This window comes from Cervus canadensis, chromosome 14 (assembly GCF_019320065.1).
Source record: "Cervus canadensis isolate Bull #8, Minnesota chromosome 14, ASM1932006v1, whole genome shotgun sequence".
Taxonomy (NCBI): Eukaryota; Metazoa; Chordata; class Mammalia; order Artiodactyla; family Cervidae; genus Cervus; species Cervus canadensis.
In genome coordinates, this window is record NC_057399.1 from 31,820,573 (window position 1) to 31,835,169 (window position 14,597).

At 37.5% G+C, this 14,597-nt stretch overlaps 1 protein-coding gene across 8 annotated transcripts in view; it reads right to left on the bottom strand.

The window, feature by feature from the left end:
- GLIS3 (GLIS family zinc finger 3) overlaps positions 1-14,597 on the bottom strand; it is a 563,983-nt gene that overhangs the window by 339,840 nt on the left and 209,546 nt on the right. For 6 of the 8 annotated variants that reach the window (XM_043486789.1, XM_043486788.1, XM_043486791.1 and 3 more), the window contains one exon: positions 6,224-6,431. The exons of the other annotated variants lie outside the window; for them this stretch is intronic. In XM_043486789.1, coding sequence (XP_043342724.1) covers positions 6,224-6,431 — 208 coding nt within the window. The remainder of the gene's footprint in view (positions 1-6,223; positions 6,432-14,597) is intronic. 8 annotated transcript variants of the gene reach the window in all.

The following is a 14,597-nucleotide window of genomic DNA, read 5'->3' on the forward strand; positions in this document are numbered from 1 at the left end:
TAAAACAAAGGTCTATTGTTATAAATAATCTGATACTTCAATGATAATAAATAGTCCTTGCTATATTTTTATATATCTTTTTTTCTACAGGGAAAAATTAGAGACCTAGGAATAATTATTGAAACTTGTCATGGCAAACCAAATAAACAAGTATTTATTAAGTACCTACTATGTGCAACACACTACCAATAGGCATTGTTAGGAACACAAGTCTAAACAGAGTCCCAGTTTGAGTGAAATCTATTTGGTAAGGTAAAACATAAACCGATGCTTAATTTGGAAAAAAAAAGTAAATCAAAGTCAAAGGGTCATCCAGAGGATCTAATAATAATTTCACAAATCTGTTCCACTGATATCAAGGAATTTTACATATTTCTATAAAAGACAGCAGTTCACACTATGAGTAGTCAGTAGTCAGTCACAACATCAAATTGACCCAGAAATAAAAAATTATATATAACATACAGCTGTAATATATAAGGGAGTGACAACCTGAAGTAGAGTCATATTTGGAATTCTGCATGTGGGTCATGCAAGGTTTAATTACACCTGTAGTTTGGGATCTTCTTGAGCCGCTGTCCTCAAATCAGAGCAGATTTGCACGGAGAGCAAAGCATCTGCTTTAATTACTGTAGGAACAATTCTTCTCCTGTCCTTCTTACCCTTTATAAAACATGCCTCACATGTCACAGCATTTGCCTGAATATCAAAATGCTTTGTGTTGTAGTCTAGCCACTTTAAAATTCATTTTGCTTTAACCATGATATCAGCTTTAAAAATCACTGAAGGGAAAAGCTATGCCTTTTGGATGGAAACATTGTCCCAAAGAGGCTAGACAGAATTCACCATACTCCCAACTCAGAATAGTGTATATTAAAAAGCCAGCTTTTTAATATGTGCTTTTATTGGCTTTCTACAGAGATCTTTTTTCTGACAAAAAAATTTTAAATATTGTATAGAATGTCTGTCTTTCCCAGGATGAGCCCACTTACTACTTCCAGCTGTTATAAAAGCAACCTGTTGCAGAACTGAGGGAGAATAGAAGTATTCTCATCCCATCTGTTCCTCTTACTTCTTTTCACAAAACAGAAGCCAGGAACACTGTTTCCTACAAGCATGAGAGATTAGCAAGAAAACATCTCGACTCTGAAATGCACAGTATTAGGTGAGAGATAACACCACTGTCAATCTGGTGTTTTCCTCCAGTCAGGTAATGTTTACCATTGACAAACACAGCAAGAATTTAAGTCCAGTTGCCCTTAATACAGATTTTCTTTTCTCTGTCCAGATCCTTATATTTGGGCTGAAGTCCTTTGCAAGTCCCAAAGTAGCTTCTGAACCATCTGTTTTTTAATTCCCCATGAACGCTTTCAATTATTTTCCCAGCATACCCACAGCATGTAGCTCTCCCTGCAGAGCTCAGCTGAAGGCTCCTGGTGATAGGATGTCAAGGGCCTTTTAGTCCCTTCCCCAGGGAGATTCAGGAATTGCTTTCCGACCCAAGTCAAATCAGTAGTCATGACATATATAAGGCAAAGACAACTGACTTTGCCTTACACCCTGAGGTTGAGATGGTTTATATAACATTCTTAAATGGTGCATTTGCCTGGTCACTGTCATACCAGAGCATTTCAGATTTTAAGCAGTGAATTTGTTGTTCAGTCACTCAGTGTCCAACTCTTTGTAACCCCATGGGCTGCAGCATGCAAGGCTTCCCTGTCCCTTACTATCTCCCGGAGTTGGCTTAAATTCATGTCTATTGAGTGGGTGATGCTCTCTAACCATCTCATCCTCTGTCACCCCCTTTTCCTATTGCCTTCAATCTTTCCTAGCATCAGGGTCTTTTCCAGTGAATCAGCTTTTCACATCAGGTGGCCAAAGTACTGGAGCTTCAGCTTCAGCATCAGTCCTTCCAATGAATATTCAGGGTTGATTTCCTTTAGGATTGACTGGTTTGAGAGATCAAGAAAGGAGATCAAACCAGTCAAGCAATGAATAGCAAGTAGGAAGTATTTTACCCACCTGTATACGTTTTGCATTTGAAATTATACTATTTGGTTTGAGGGCTGCCTATAGTGAGACATGTTCATTTGTTCCATTGTTAAAAGCTGTTTCTTATTTTTTTTTAATACACCTAAATATGACTTGATTAAATTTGAGCATAATTCCATGCAGGCACATTCCTTAACTCCTTAGATATCTCAGTGTTCCTTAGAACAGTTATCAAAATTTTTTCAGAAAGCAATTCTATGTCCTATTCACTAAGGCAATAATATGAATGGAGAGCTCTCTTCTTGAATACTTAATAAGAACAAAACTTCCAACAAATGGCCTTTGCCTAGCAGCTCACCTCTCTTCTGAGCAATTACTCAGATTTTTTAATATTTCAAAGTTCTAATCCATGAAACCTGCCCCAAAGATAGTAGCTCTCAGTAAAAGTTCTCTTTCCAGAAAAATTATATTCTATCTATACTGAACCTTAAACATAGCTAACTTCAGGCATCTGTGGGTGTTGTCTTCCTCAATAAAATTCAAAGACCTCCAATAAAAGCGATTATTTTTATCTCTGCCAGTACCCACCAGAGTGTTAGATGAAGTTCCCCCCCAAAAAAAAATGTTGATTAAGGTGAGTAAATTAATATAATGATAACCATTTTTAACTTATAAAGTATTTTCCCTATATATTATTCCACTTAATACAGCCTGTGACATAAGCAAATTGGAATTTTAAAATAACCTCTGTTTTACAAAGAATAAAACCAACATTCTGTGAAATTCCTCCCAAAGATACAAAAAAAAAAAAAAGGCAGGGGGTGCGGTTGCCAAGAATCCTTAAATAAGTACAAATAAAGCAGCAGATTTGATAAGCAGTCACTTAGTTGGATCAGATGTATCCTCTATTGTTTTCCCCATATCATACCCAACACATGGTCCATAATGCTCTTCTTGATTAAAAGATCTGGTATAAGAGACTTAAAGGCACACAAGCTATAAATGGAACCCACATTTTCTGTTTTCTTTCTGAAACAATATGTTGAATGATTGAGAAAGATTCCAAAAGATTATTTTCTATAATCCCTGCTGCTACCCACACCAGGCCTATGGGAAAGAAAGTGACAAAGAGCTGTGGTTTTATCACCATACCGAGAGAAATATCCATTTCTGGATGTTCATCTAATCCTAAGCATGTTATTTCCTGTGACCAGTTAATTTGAAGCTATATATGAATGAAATATAACTCAAACAAAATGAAAGCAATATGAAAAACTTAAGAAATCATCAGTGAAACAGGTTAGGGTGGCTGGTGAAGTAAGAGCTCAGGTAACTACTGGGGCCATAAGAGGTGTGATGGCCAAGCCAAATGGCTCAAAAGAAATACTTACAAAAAGGAATTCCTCAAAAAGGGGTGCAAGAAAATGACTATATATCTATATGTATACGTATATATACATATATATGTCATGAAAAAGATGTGCAACGAAAGAGTTACAGAATTGATCCAATAAAGTATTACTTATAATACTGAAATAAATGGAAACAAATGCCCAGTTATAAAAGACTGATAAAAATCAGAGCTTTATTTATATACTTTTTAAAAAATGGAATCTTGGGCAGGAAGAAGACATTATATGATGCTAAAGATTTTTTTTTTTTACCACAAAAGATTATGACAAAGGAAATTGGTTATATTAACTGAAAAAAATAAATATAATACTAGGTAGGTCATTATGATGTATATGTTTGCCTACTGGTGGCTCGACAGAATCCACCTGCAATGCAGGAGATGCAGGTTCCATCCCTGGGTCAGGAAGATCCCCTGGAGAAGGAAATGCAACCCACTCCAGTATTCTTGTCTGAAAAGTCCCATGGACAGAGGAGCCTGGTGGGTTACAGTCCATGGGGTCGATAAAGAGTTGGACACGACTTAGTGACTAAACAACAAGAAGGGTATATGTCAAAATTTCACCCATGGTTGCCTATGAGTGATAGGATTCAGGATGACTATCATATACTCTCTTGTGCTTGTCCACAATTTTCTACATCTTCTACAATTAGTAAGAATTACATAGATAATTAGGAAAAACAGTAATAAATTTTACAGTTTTTTATAGGGCAACCATCACTCAGATTGAACAGTTTAAGCTTCTACCCAGCCTCACCATCCCAACTCCTCCTCCTCGCCCCCCCACACCCCCCACCCTCAGGCATGCTCCCAATAAATAAAACACAAAGCTGATTCTCTCTCCATCTTATCTTTATCTCTAGATAGCAAAATGCCTTCAGGTTGAACTGTTGCCTCCTATCCTATCTCTCCTCTTATGGGATACACAAACCAGTTTAAGTATCACAAACAAATGCAACCTTTCCAAATTGCTAAAAGTGAATTTGATATTTTACCAAGCTACTTCCCAACTCCTGTTTCTTTGCTCATCCTGCAAAAAAATTATTTCCATAGAAGGACTCACAGAATACATAGTTAAAACATATGCTAATGCATCTCTAAGATGTTGTCTTTTAAGTATAAAAATTTATGCTAAGGAATCAAATATGCTAGAGAACATTGAGATAATGACCCTTCCCTGCTCGACCCATGAAAGGGACTGCACTAGATACATGCATGGTTGGAGCAGCCTGTGCCCTGCCTACCTTTAGTTTCTCCATTAATTATGACTCTCTGCCTTCAAGGCATGGGCTGGACTTGCCACAGACAGGAAGCTGAAGACTTCCCAATGACACCTACCCCATGAGTACAGTTAATTTTACATGCAATACTCAGCAAGTCTGAAGAGTCCCTCAAGGCATAATCATCAACAGGAAAATGACAGAAGCAGCTTTCCATCACACACACAAAAAATCTCAGGTGAAAAAACATATTCCCATCTCATTAAAAAAATTGGCATAAAAAATCATCCAGGAACTGTGATTTCAGAGTCTTGAATAGCAGCTAGGACAGTACAGAGACACAAGAGGGAGAAAGATTAGAGGAAAAGAAGGAAGGGGAGGAAGAAGAGGAAGAAATAGAACCCAGAACTGCAAGGCATCTCAGCAGATTCCAGTCCCCCAAGAAGGGTACATAGGTCCACAGAACGGAGGTCCAATTCCTTTGCAAAATCACAGTTACAGCAGATCCGGGACTTAGGCAGAAACTTTGGATTGTATTTCTTCAAGAAGACTACTTGTAAAAGATGAAATAATTCATTTCAAACATAGAAATAGACCTTACACATTACAGAGTATTTTGGTTTTATGTAGCCTGTAATATCAACCTTGAGAGATATAAAAATCTGTCTGAGATAATTTCCCTATTTAATTATCTCCCATGAGATAGATATATGGCATTTATTGAACCTACTTATTTCAGTACCTAATCAGGCATTGTGTTGAAATGTTATGTAACTCACACATGAGAGTATGCCTTCCCAGATACATCATAAAGTCTGAAAGTTCACAATTTCTATCTTTAACTTTTCAACTATCTCCCTAAACTTCAACTATTGTATTATGCAGAACATAGATATTTAAATTACTTGGTTAGACAAGTGAACGGGTGGATGGACAGACAAAACAGACTGTAAAGCAGCTTTAGGATACTGCAACATAAACGCCGAAAAACGAGCAGCTAAGACAGATGTACATGGAACATCTTATCTTTCCAGGCCATGATATGACCTTTACCAGGAATCAAAAGATTAATATACTGGTATTTAGTCCCTGGGGGCTTCCCAGGTAGTGCTGGTGGTAAGGAACCCACCTGCTAATGCAGGAAACATAAGAAATGCAGGTTCAATCCCTGGGTGGGGAAGATCCCCATGAGGAGGGCACAGCAGCCCACTCCAGTATTCTTGCCTGGAGAATCCATGGACAGAGGAGTGTGGTGGGCTACAGTCCACAGGGTCGCAAAGAGTAGGACATGACTAAAGTGACTTAACATGCGTGCATTTAGTCACTGAGGCCCCCAAATCTCAAAGTTGGCATTAATTTCACTCACACTTTATGACAGAAAGTACTAAACCATCCTTCCCAATTAAGACGATATTATGGCACACAGTTTTTATACACCTTCCCCTACAAAGCTCAAAGTACAAGAGCTGCTTGAGTGAGGGAGAGAGAGAATGAGTGTGTCTGTATGTGTGTTGTGTGGGCATGTGTTCAGGAAGAAAAGGGAAAACACTCATGGGTGTGATTATAACATAAGAAGAGGGAAAAAAAAGTAATTTGAGACCTGGTATCTGAAGGAGGTATATTCAGGTTGGCTGCATTCATTGCCCTCTGTAAGCTAGGACTGATCTGGTTGCATGCTGTAGAGACCTGGCTTGCTGGAGGTGAAATGGGTCCCAGTCGCTGAACCATCATGGGACTGCTGGTGACCACTAGATTGTTGCAGCTGCCTTTTCCAATGGACTTGCACTGAGGCCCAAAGCCAAGAGCCCCTAAAAACAAATGAATCAGGTTAGCTTTCATGTCCCTTACATCAGAAATCAGTAAATACACATATGTGCACACTTATATCAGGACTCATCTTTAAAGACAGTCCTTAGATCATCTTTTTTTTTGTTTTTCAGTATTAGTGATACCAAAAAGCTTTCTCTAATTCCAATGAAAAATCCATAATGCTACAATAGAAACCCTTCTATAATCACCACTCATACAAAATATGCTTACATTTTGCTCCTTCTACATTCAAGTGTCCAGTTATATGAAGAATCATATTTTATCATCTCTTTACCTAAAGGGTTAAGGTGGTAAGTAGATGGGATTACTTATCTCAAACCATGTATTTTCCAAAATAGCTAATATCTTAAATCACCCAGCAAGGAAAGTTGACACTACTGACAAAAACTTGTTTAACTGGTTCACTTCATTCAAGTCTGGCCTTCCAAAAAGCCTCTTTAAAAGGATATAGTCTGGCTGTGGCTCTCCAATCTTTATTTTTCCTCTTCATCCTAATTTATTGTCATTGGACATATACCCAGTTTTTTCAAAAATCAGGACAAGACAGCCTTAAAACATCATTTTAAAAGTAGTATGTTAACCAAATTTGACATAGATTTTTCATTTCATTAGCAACAATCTTTTAATGTAGTAAAACTTTGGTACATAACCAGAGGGGAAAGAAAAAAAAAAGAAAGAAAACCTCAAGAATCTGTGCCGTTACGGAAAAGTGAAAAGCAAAGAGGAGAAAGGTAAACACTGCCATGACTCATTTAAAAAAAATAATAATAGTCGTTGAATCATTCTAGACATTCTTTTTACATGGGTATACTTTTTCAAACATTTTTTGCAAACTACTTGGTCAAGTCTCAGTTCCCATTTCAGGCAAATGAAAAGAAATATGATCCTAGGTTTTCTGGCAAATTAGGCTCTAAAGTTTTCTCACCAAATTCCTCATCTTTCTCATTGATATATTTGGGATCAAAGTAGTAGAAAAGCATCACAGTAACCTTCCTTACTTAGCTTTAGAGAATATAATTTTTTATTTTGTCTTTTCAAAAATTAATAGCCAAAAAAGTGACTTTTCCACCTTTTGTAACATTCTCTTCCAAGAGCCCACAAAACTAAGGATAAACAAGACCTCAGCATAATCACCAACACTCTCATCAATGAACTCACATCTCCAAAGTGCTAGGAGAGTCACAGTATCTTTAGCAAGCCCGAAGCCTTCTCCAGTCCAGGCCTCTGGGAAACTAAAATCCAAGTGGTAACTGACTTGCCCAAGGATTTACTGACAGGGATTTACTGACAGAGCAGAAACAAATTCTATGAGAATGCATTTTCATGGCACCTGCATATTTAAGTGCTGGATGCTTAGTTCCTTTCTTGAATACTTTCCAAGATCCAACAGAAATGTCTCCTAACTTTTTCCAGATACACAAACCAGAACCTACCCTTCTCTCTGCTGCTGATATCTGATGCATCTTCTTGTACCTTGAAACATCAGTCATAGATAGTCTCTCTATTTTCATAGTTCATATAACACTGTACCATCAGGGTTTCATCTTTACTCCAAGAGAGTGGAAGCTACATGCAATTTGCTTTTCAAATTCCCTTTTTATCTTGGAAAAAGGCAATGTCCAGTATATAAGACACTTGAATTCCATCCCCAGGTTCCATCCCTACCAGCCACTGCTACTAAAAGCAATATTAGATGTCAAGTATTCTGTCCAATTAATTCAGTGTCATATATTTATCTAAGGAACTCACCCATTTCATGCCTGTTTCGTTCACAATAAAAAGGTATTAATATCTACCTCTAAAACAAAGACATATTAGCAGCTGGATCAGCACACCCAAGAAATGCTATTTGGTGCCAAAGCATATTAATACATCATTTCATCAAATCTTAGATGCCATATAAGTCATACCATTATTTCAAGTATCAGTAAAAACATCAAACTGGTACATGGTGTTAATATTTCACAGATATTCTGATGTGAAAATAATGCATACCTTAGAATAGATAAATACCAATAAGGCTGCTGAAAAAATTATTTTAACCCCTCTCTTGTTCACACTTTTCTCTCTGCTAGGTACAGCCTTACCCTAACTTGTCTACCTAGTGATCAGCTTCTCTCTTCAAAGATCATCTTCCCTATGACTCCCTTCACACACTACCAGCTGGGCAAATCTAATCAAGTCTTCTTTTTGTTCCCCCACAGTCTTTTAGAACAAATTTGCCTCAGCACCTTCAGGGAACGGAAATGTTTACATGACTGTCATCCATTTATACTTGATTGCTTTTTAGAGACAAAGCTCTTGCTTGAGACATCACTGCTTCCTCAGCACCTAGCCTAAGGCCTGTACAATACACAATAAAATCTGTCAGTGAAGCTAAGAATGAATGAATGAATGAAAATAAAAGATTTTAATATATGATATTAACTACTGAGACATTATTTCCACTAAAGTCCTCCTGGCCTTGTTTAAAACCGTGCCATTTTTCAAAAACAGACTCCAACTAAGTCAGTCCTTTGATGTTTCTCCACAGTGTGGCTAATGAGAGATACGGGTGGAAAATGAAGCTGTGGGAGTAGTAATTATAAATCCATCTTCCTGGGCTAGAATTTTACACTGGTCAAGGCTGCCCTTGTAACCCTATACCCTGGATTCTCACATTCATAGTACTTTTTCTCTGACTGTAATAAAGAAACATTAGTCTTCCCCTCCCCAGTCTCTCCATCATTTTCACAATAACACCTCCTACTCCTGAATTCACGAGTCAACTTGAGCCTCATCTAACCATAGAGAAGTGACAACTTCTGACAGGTATTACATACAGTGTCCATGAAGCTAAATGGTAAATTTCTTGGAAACATATAATGTTTGTGGAGCAGCTTTAAGAATGTTCTGGAAAATGGTATCATCACTCTCACACGTGGAGGCAAGTAATACTTTGACCAAGAACCACTGTGCTCAACGCAAGCATCTAACTTCAATTTTTTGCATAATTCTGGACAGAGTGAATACCTCCAAGTTGCTCAGTATTGTCTAGCGTATTGTAGTTTGGGCTCTGAAGACAGCCTGCTTGGGAACCCAAAACCCAGGATGGTTGTGTGACTTGGACAAATTACGTACATATTTGTGTTTATCTCTATGTCTGTGTCTTCTCATCTGTAAAATGGGAATAAAAAGAACACTACTTCATAAGCTTGTTGTGCATCTAGTGTTAATTATACACACAAAGGACTCCACACATTGCCTAGCACATAGTAGGTTCTGAATTTATGTTAGTTGTGAATTTTGTTGCAGCTGTTGTTATTATTGTTCATGCCTGTCATCACTTTTTTTTCTGCATTCTTTCTTGAAGTAAAAAGAAAACAGTTCTTCATAATTCCCTGCATAAAACAAGATACAAGTAAATGATACTATTTAATTCTTTACCCATTTCCAATGTTCTTTCTGCTTTGAGCCTGGAGCCAATTTTTTTTAAAACCAGGTGTCATCACAGATAGAAGAGAAGTTTTCAACTGGCCAAGTCTGAACGTTCCTTGGCTTGTCATTCCCTGAAAACAAACCATAGAACTTTTCTGACTACCAGATGTGCCAACTACTTGTGTGCTGGATTTCATTTTTAAAGACTGCTTATTTTTAGAGACTGTACAATGTTTTTTAAAAATGTGTTTGCTGCTCAAATAAGGATTAGAGTGGATGGCATTCTAAGTACCACATACATCCTAGCCAAAATCGCTGCATGCTGGTGGGAAGTACAAATGTTCTGCATTTCCTGAACTGACAGGTCATCTTAGCAAAACCGTGTTTTTAATTAACATCTTCATTAGTTAAAAGAGTTCTCTTGAAGTCAAATAGCTGACTGTGTTGCAATTATCCCTGCTGAGGCTGCATCTTTCAGAACGATTTATGTTTATTCACTGGTTCCTCTAAAAATGACACAGATATTGGGGGAACATAAATGACACAACATATATGAGAGGTGGTAAGGAAAAGTAATCAGTTCTTTTTGTGTTTTTATTGTTCATTCAACTGACTAATCGAATGCCAACCGTGAGCTGGGCAGTCTCTGGAGACAATGGTGAGCAAGACAGACAAGAGTCCCATTAACAGTCCCATCAAGATTCCAAGAGCTGCCGATGAAGAGGAACACCAAAACAGCCATTCTATAAGAGAGAGCCCTGCTCCTAGGTTGGGTCATATGAAATGTCTTTCTTTACAGGTCAAACATGAACAAATAAGAGCAATTTCTATATGGTTCAACCCAACACATATACAGAGTGTTTGGGAAACAGAAATAAATCATACCAGGATTTCAGTCTGTCTCACCCATCCACTGACTATGTGACACTGAGCAGGGTACTTAAAAGTCTCTGTGCTTAAGTATCCTGTGAGGTCCTGAGGAAAGTAATGGTACCTAATACCTAAAGTAATAGTACCTAGTACCTAATACCTAAATAGTACCTAGTACCTTTATGAGGATTGAAAGGGTTAGTATATATTATCATATACTTTACCATATTTAAAGATCAGGGTTTTCTTCCCAATCTTTCATTGTAAAATATTTCACATGTACAAAAGAGTTCTAAGAACAGTGCATGAATCTTCTTTATCTAATTTATCAATTGATAAATTCCATCTGTTGATCTATCTAACTAACCATCGACCCATTTCTCGCTATATATAAGCCTGTTATTGTCTTAATTATTATGCCCTTCACCTCAAAATATGTAACCATAACACAATCATCAAATTAAAACATTTGGCAATGATATAGTACTAGTATGTAATACACCATTTATATTCAAATATTACCAGTTATCCAAGAGTAACCTTTAGAGCAATTGTTTTCCAATCCAGGATCATGAATTTCAAAGAAATATTTTGCAGAAGTGGATCTTTAAGAATGGAACGGTAAATCAGTGGACACTACAGAGCTGTAGGTTGTTGGAAAAGTAGAAAATCAGACAAAGAAAAGAAGAGAGAGGGAACAGCAAACAGCACAGTAATTATAGGCATGGATCTGTACCCTAGCTCCACCACTGAATGGCCATGTGACCTTGAGCAAGTTACTCAAGCTGTCTGTGCTTCAGTGTTCTGATCCCTAAATGGAGTTAATACTACTATTACTTACCCCAATGAGTTGTTTTTAGGATTAAAAGATCTAATATATGTAATATATCTAGGGCCTGGAACTTATGCATTATAAATGTTAGTTATATTTTATTAAAGAACTCATTTATGGTACCTTTCTGTTATTTCTAGCACCTCTTTTCTTGAATGACTAAGGACTACATGCTGATACCTCCGAACCCAAGACCTTCCACTTGACACACAGCAGACTTATCCTCCCCTTGATGGACTGCAGACCTCAGGCCTTTCCTCACTCCCATCTTCTTACTCTTAGACTCTCCCCAGCTTTCATTCATACTCCTCCTTGAAACTAGAGATAAATTCTTGCATACTAAACATACTAGGCTTATTGTATAGTGTTTTATCAAATTTGTAATGTTTCACTGCAGAGATATAGTGGTGACAACTTTCATGAACACATGTACATACTTACATGTGTTCATGAAGTTGTAGCAATGTGTTACTCTGAAATATTAGTAAAGCAAGGGTAAATGACTAAGAACACCAAAAGAAGAGAATCAGAATGAAATTGCTAGCTTCCTTATTCAGGAACAAAACATTTAAATTTAATGTATGTTACAAAGTCAAAACTGCACAAAACTTACGAGAGGGAAGGACTACTGAGAAGAGCATCCTGCCTCCATGGTGCTAATAACTCCGTAGAGATAAGAGGTACTTACCTAGGAATAACCAGATAATGATACTTGACTGTAAGAATAAAGCATGAAACTTAAGTACAGAGACAGGAGTTCAGAAAAGGGGGAAATCTCTATGTACTGGATAATTCACTGAAGAACAATCTTAACCAAAAAAGCATGTCTTCAGGAAGTTCAAAGGTTTTCAACGATAACAAATTACGTGAGGTCATGGACAAATCCACAGTCAAATAACTTTGGGAAACTCTAATTAACCATATCTCTTTATTACAGGTCTTCTCAGAGCCTTTATAAAATGTAAATACACATAATAAATCTCCGAGAGGAGCAAATAATACACAAAATACATTTGTGTAGGGTGCTTTTTTCCCCTTTGACTCACCCAAGACTAACATACTAAAGCACACTCTTTAGAAAACAATAAGCTAAAACTGAAGGACAAATGAGCACATGAATGAGGACATAGTAAGGTGCAGACATGGAAACAGCAGGAAGGAGGCATGGCATGTATTAAGGAAATGAGAAATCAGAGTTGCCTGCAAAAAGGGGATCTCACCAGAAAAAGGGGAGAAAATCGAGGACTTGTTCAGTCAGGCTGGTGGGCCTGGATTAACACCTGGATATTATGTATTCACCAATGGCACCAAACCTGGCTGCACATTAGTGTCACCAGGAAGTTTTTCAAAAATGCAAATTCATAGGCTTCACTTCAGACCAGCTAAGCCAGATGCTGCGCTGTATTTGGCCTGCTGACATGCACCTGGAACCCTGTGCTACAGTGGTGCATCTCACTAGAAGCCAAGTTCAGCCACGATTAATCTGGTGGAGATGAGGATAAAGGATGGAAGAGTACGTTAAAGAGAAGCTGGACAAACAATGAGGAGAAGCCCACAAGGTGGTAAATGACAGCATGAGAAAGCAATGGTTAGAGAAGCAAGTTAAGAGTAAGATTGCAGATTATATATTGTACTTGGTTGATAAAGATTTAGCAGATCAAGTTTAAACTATCATCTGTAAAATAGACAGCTAGTGGGAAGCTGCTGCATAACATAGGAAGGCCAGCCTGGTGCTCTGTGATGACCTAGAGGGGTGGGATGGGAGCCAGGAGGGAGGTGATATACATAATTATGGCTGATTCCCACTGTTGTATGGCAGAAACCAACATAACATGGTAAAACAATTATCCACCAATTAAAAAATAAATAAAGAGGAGGAAAAATAAATAAATTTAAAAAATTAAAAGGAGGAGGTCATATAAACTCCATTTTTGTAACTCCAGTTTGAAATTAATTACTCAATACCAGATAATAAACAGATTAAGTCCTAGTCCAGATTAATTAACATTCCCATGAATTGTGGCAATGTCCCACCACTTTGCCCCCTGGAGTTCAGCTTGAATCTACCAAGTTTATCCCACAAAGAATATAACTTTCACACTAACACTCTTCTAACCTTAGTCAGTATTAAGGAATGTTGGCCACCAAGTATGGAATCACCAGCATTACTCATTTCATTTTATCCCTGCATTAAATGGAATCGTATTTATACTCTGAGAGATTAAAAATATCATATTCCTTTCTGTACCACTCAGTGCCCTGGATTCCTGGACATGAAGTCTCAGTTTTCTTACTCCCCACCACTGGGCACTCCTGAGATGTTATTGAGAACACATAGCTCCAAACCACCTCATAAAGATGTAAAGATATACTAAACAGCATTCCCAAACTTTATATTCTAAAGTCCCATCAGTCAGCTATTGTACATCAATTATCAACTAATTAGTACAGAGTGCTTATGCTGACCTTTCTGTTCTCTCTTGTAATGATTTGCCAAGTTAACTGAAAGCTGCTTTGCTCCATAGAGACTCTTGGTGAAGCAAGAGTGTTAAATAAAGTTCACCAACAATTAGCCTAGAAATCCAAAGAGGAAATGTAAGCACATTTTACTGCTTTTCTCTGGACCAGTTTTCTAACAATCCCATGGGACAAGAGCAGATACATTTGTTAAATAAGCAGACCATTACTCTGAAAAGCTGAAATACCAGTACTGGCATAAATGCATTGCTCACTGATTAGGTATTCATTTATCTGTGCTCCTGCCCTGTGCTATAGTATATACTCGAGGGAGTCCAGATACATAGATAAGCTAAACAATTCTTGCTTACTATAGAATCTAGTAGACTTACATCAAGGCTTACACATGTGATTAATCTATAAAGATATATGAATTCAAGGTGAAATTACACTTGCTCTGTAAAAAGAGGACTTCCATGAATATAAGAAAAGATGAGAAAAAAAGAGGAAGGAAGCATGCTTTCATGGGAAAACTGCCCCAGTTTCCCCAAAACTATGAACAGATCAC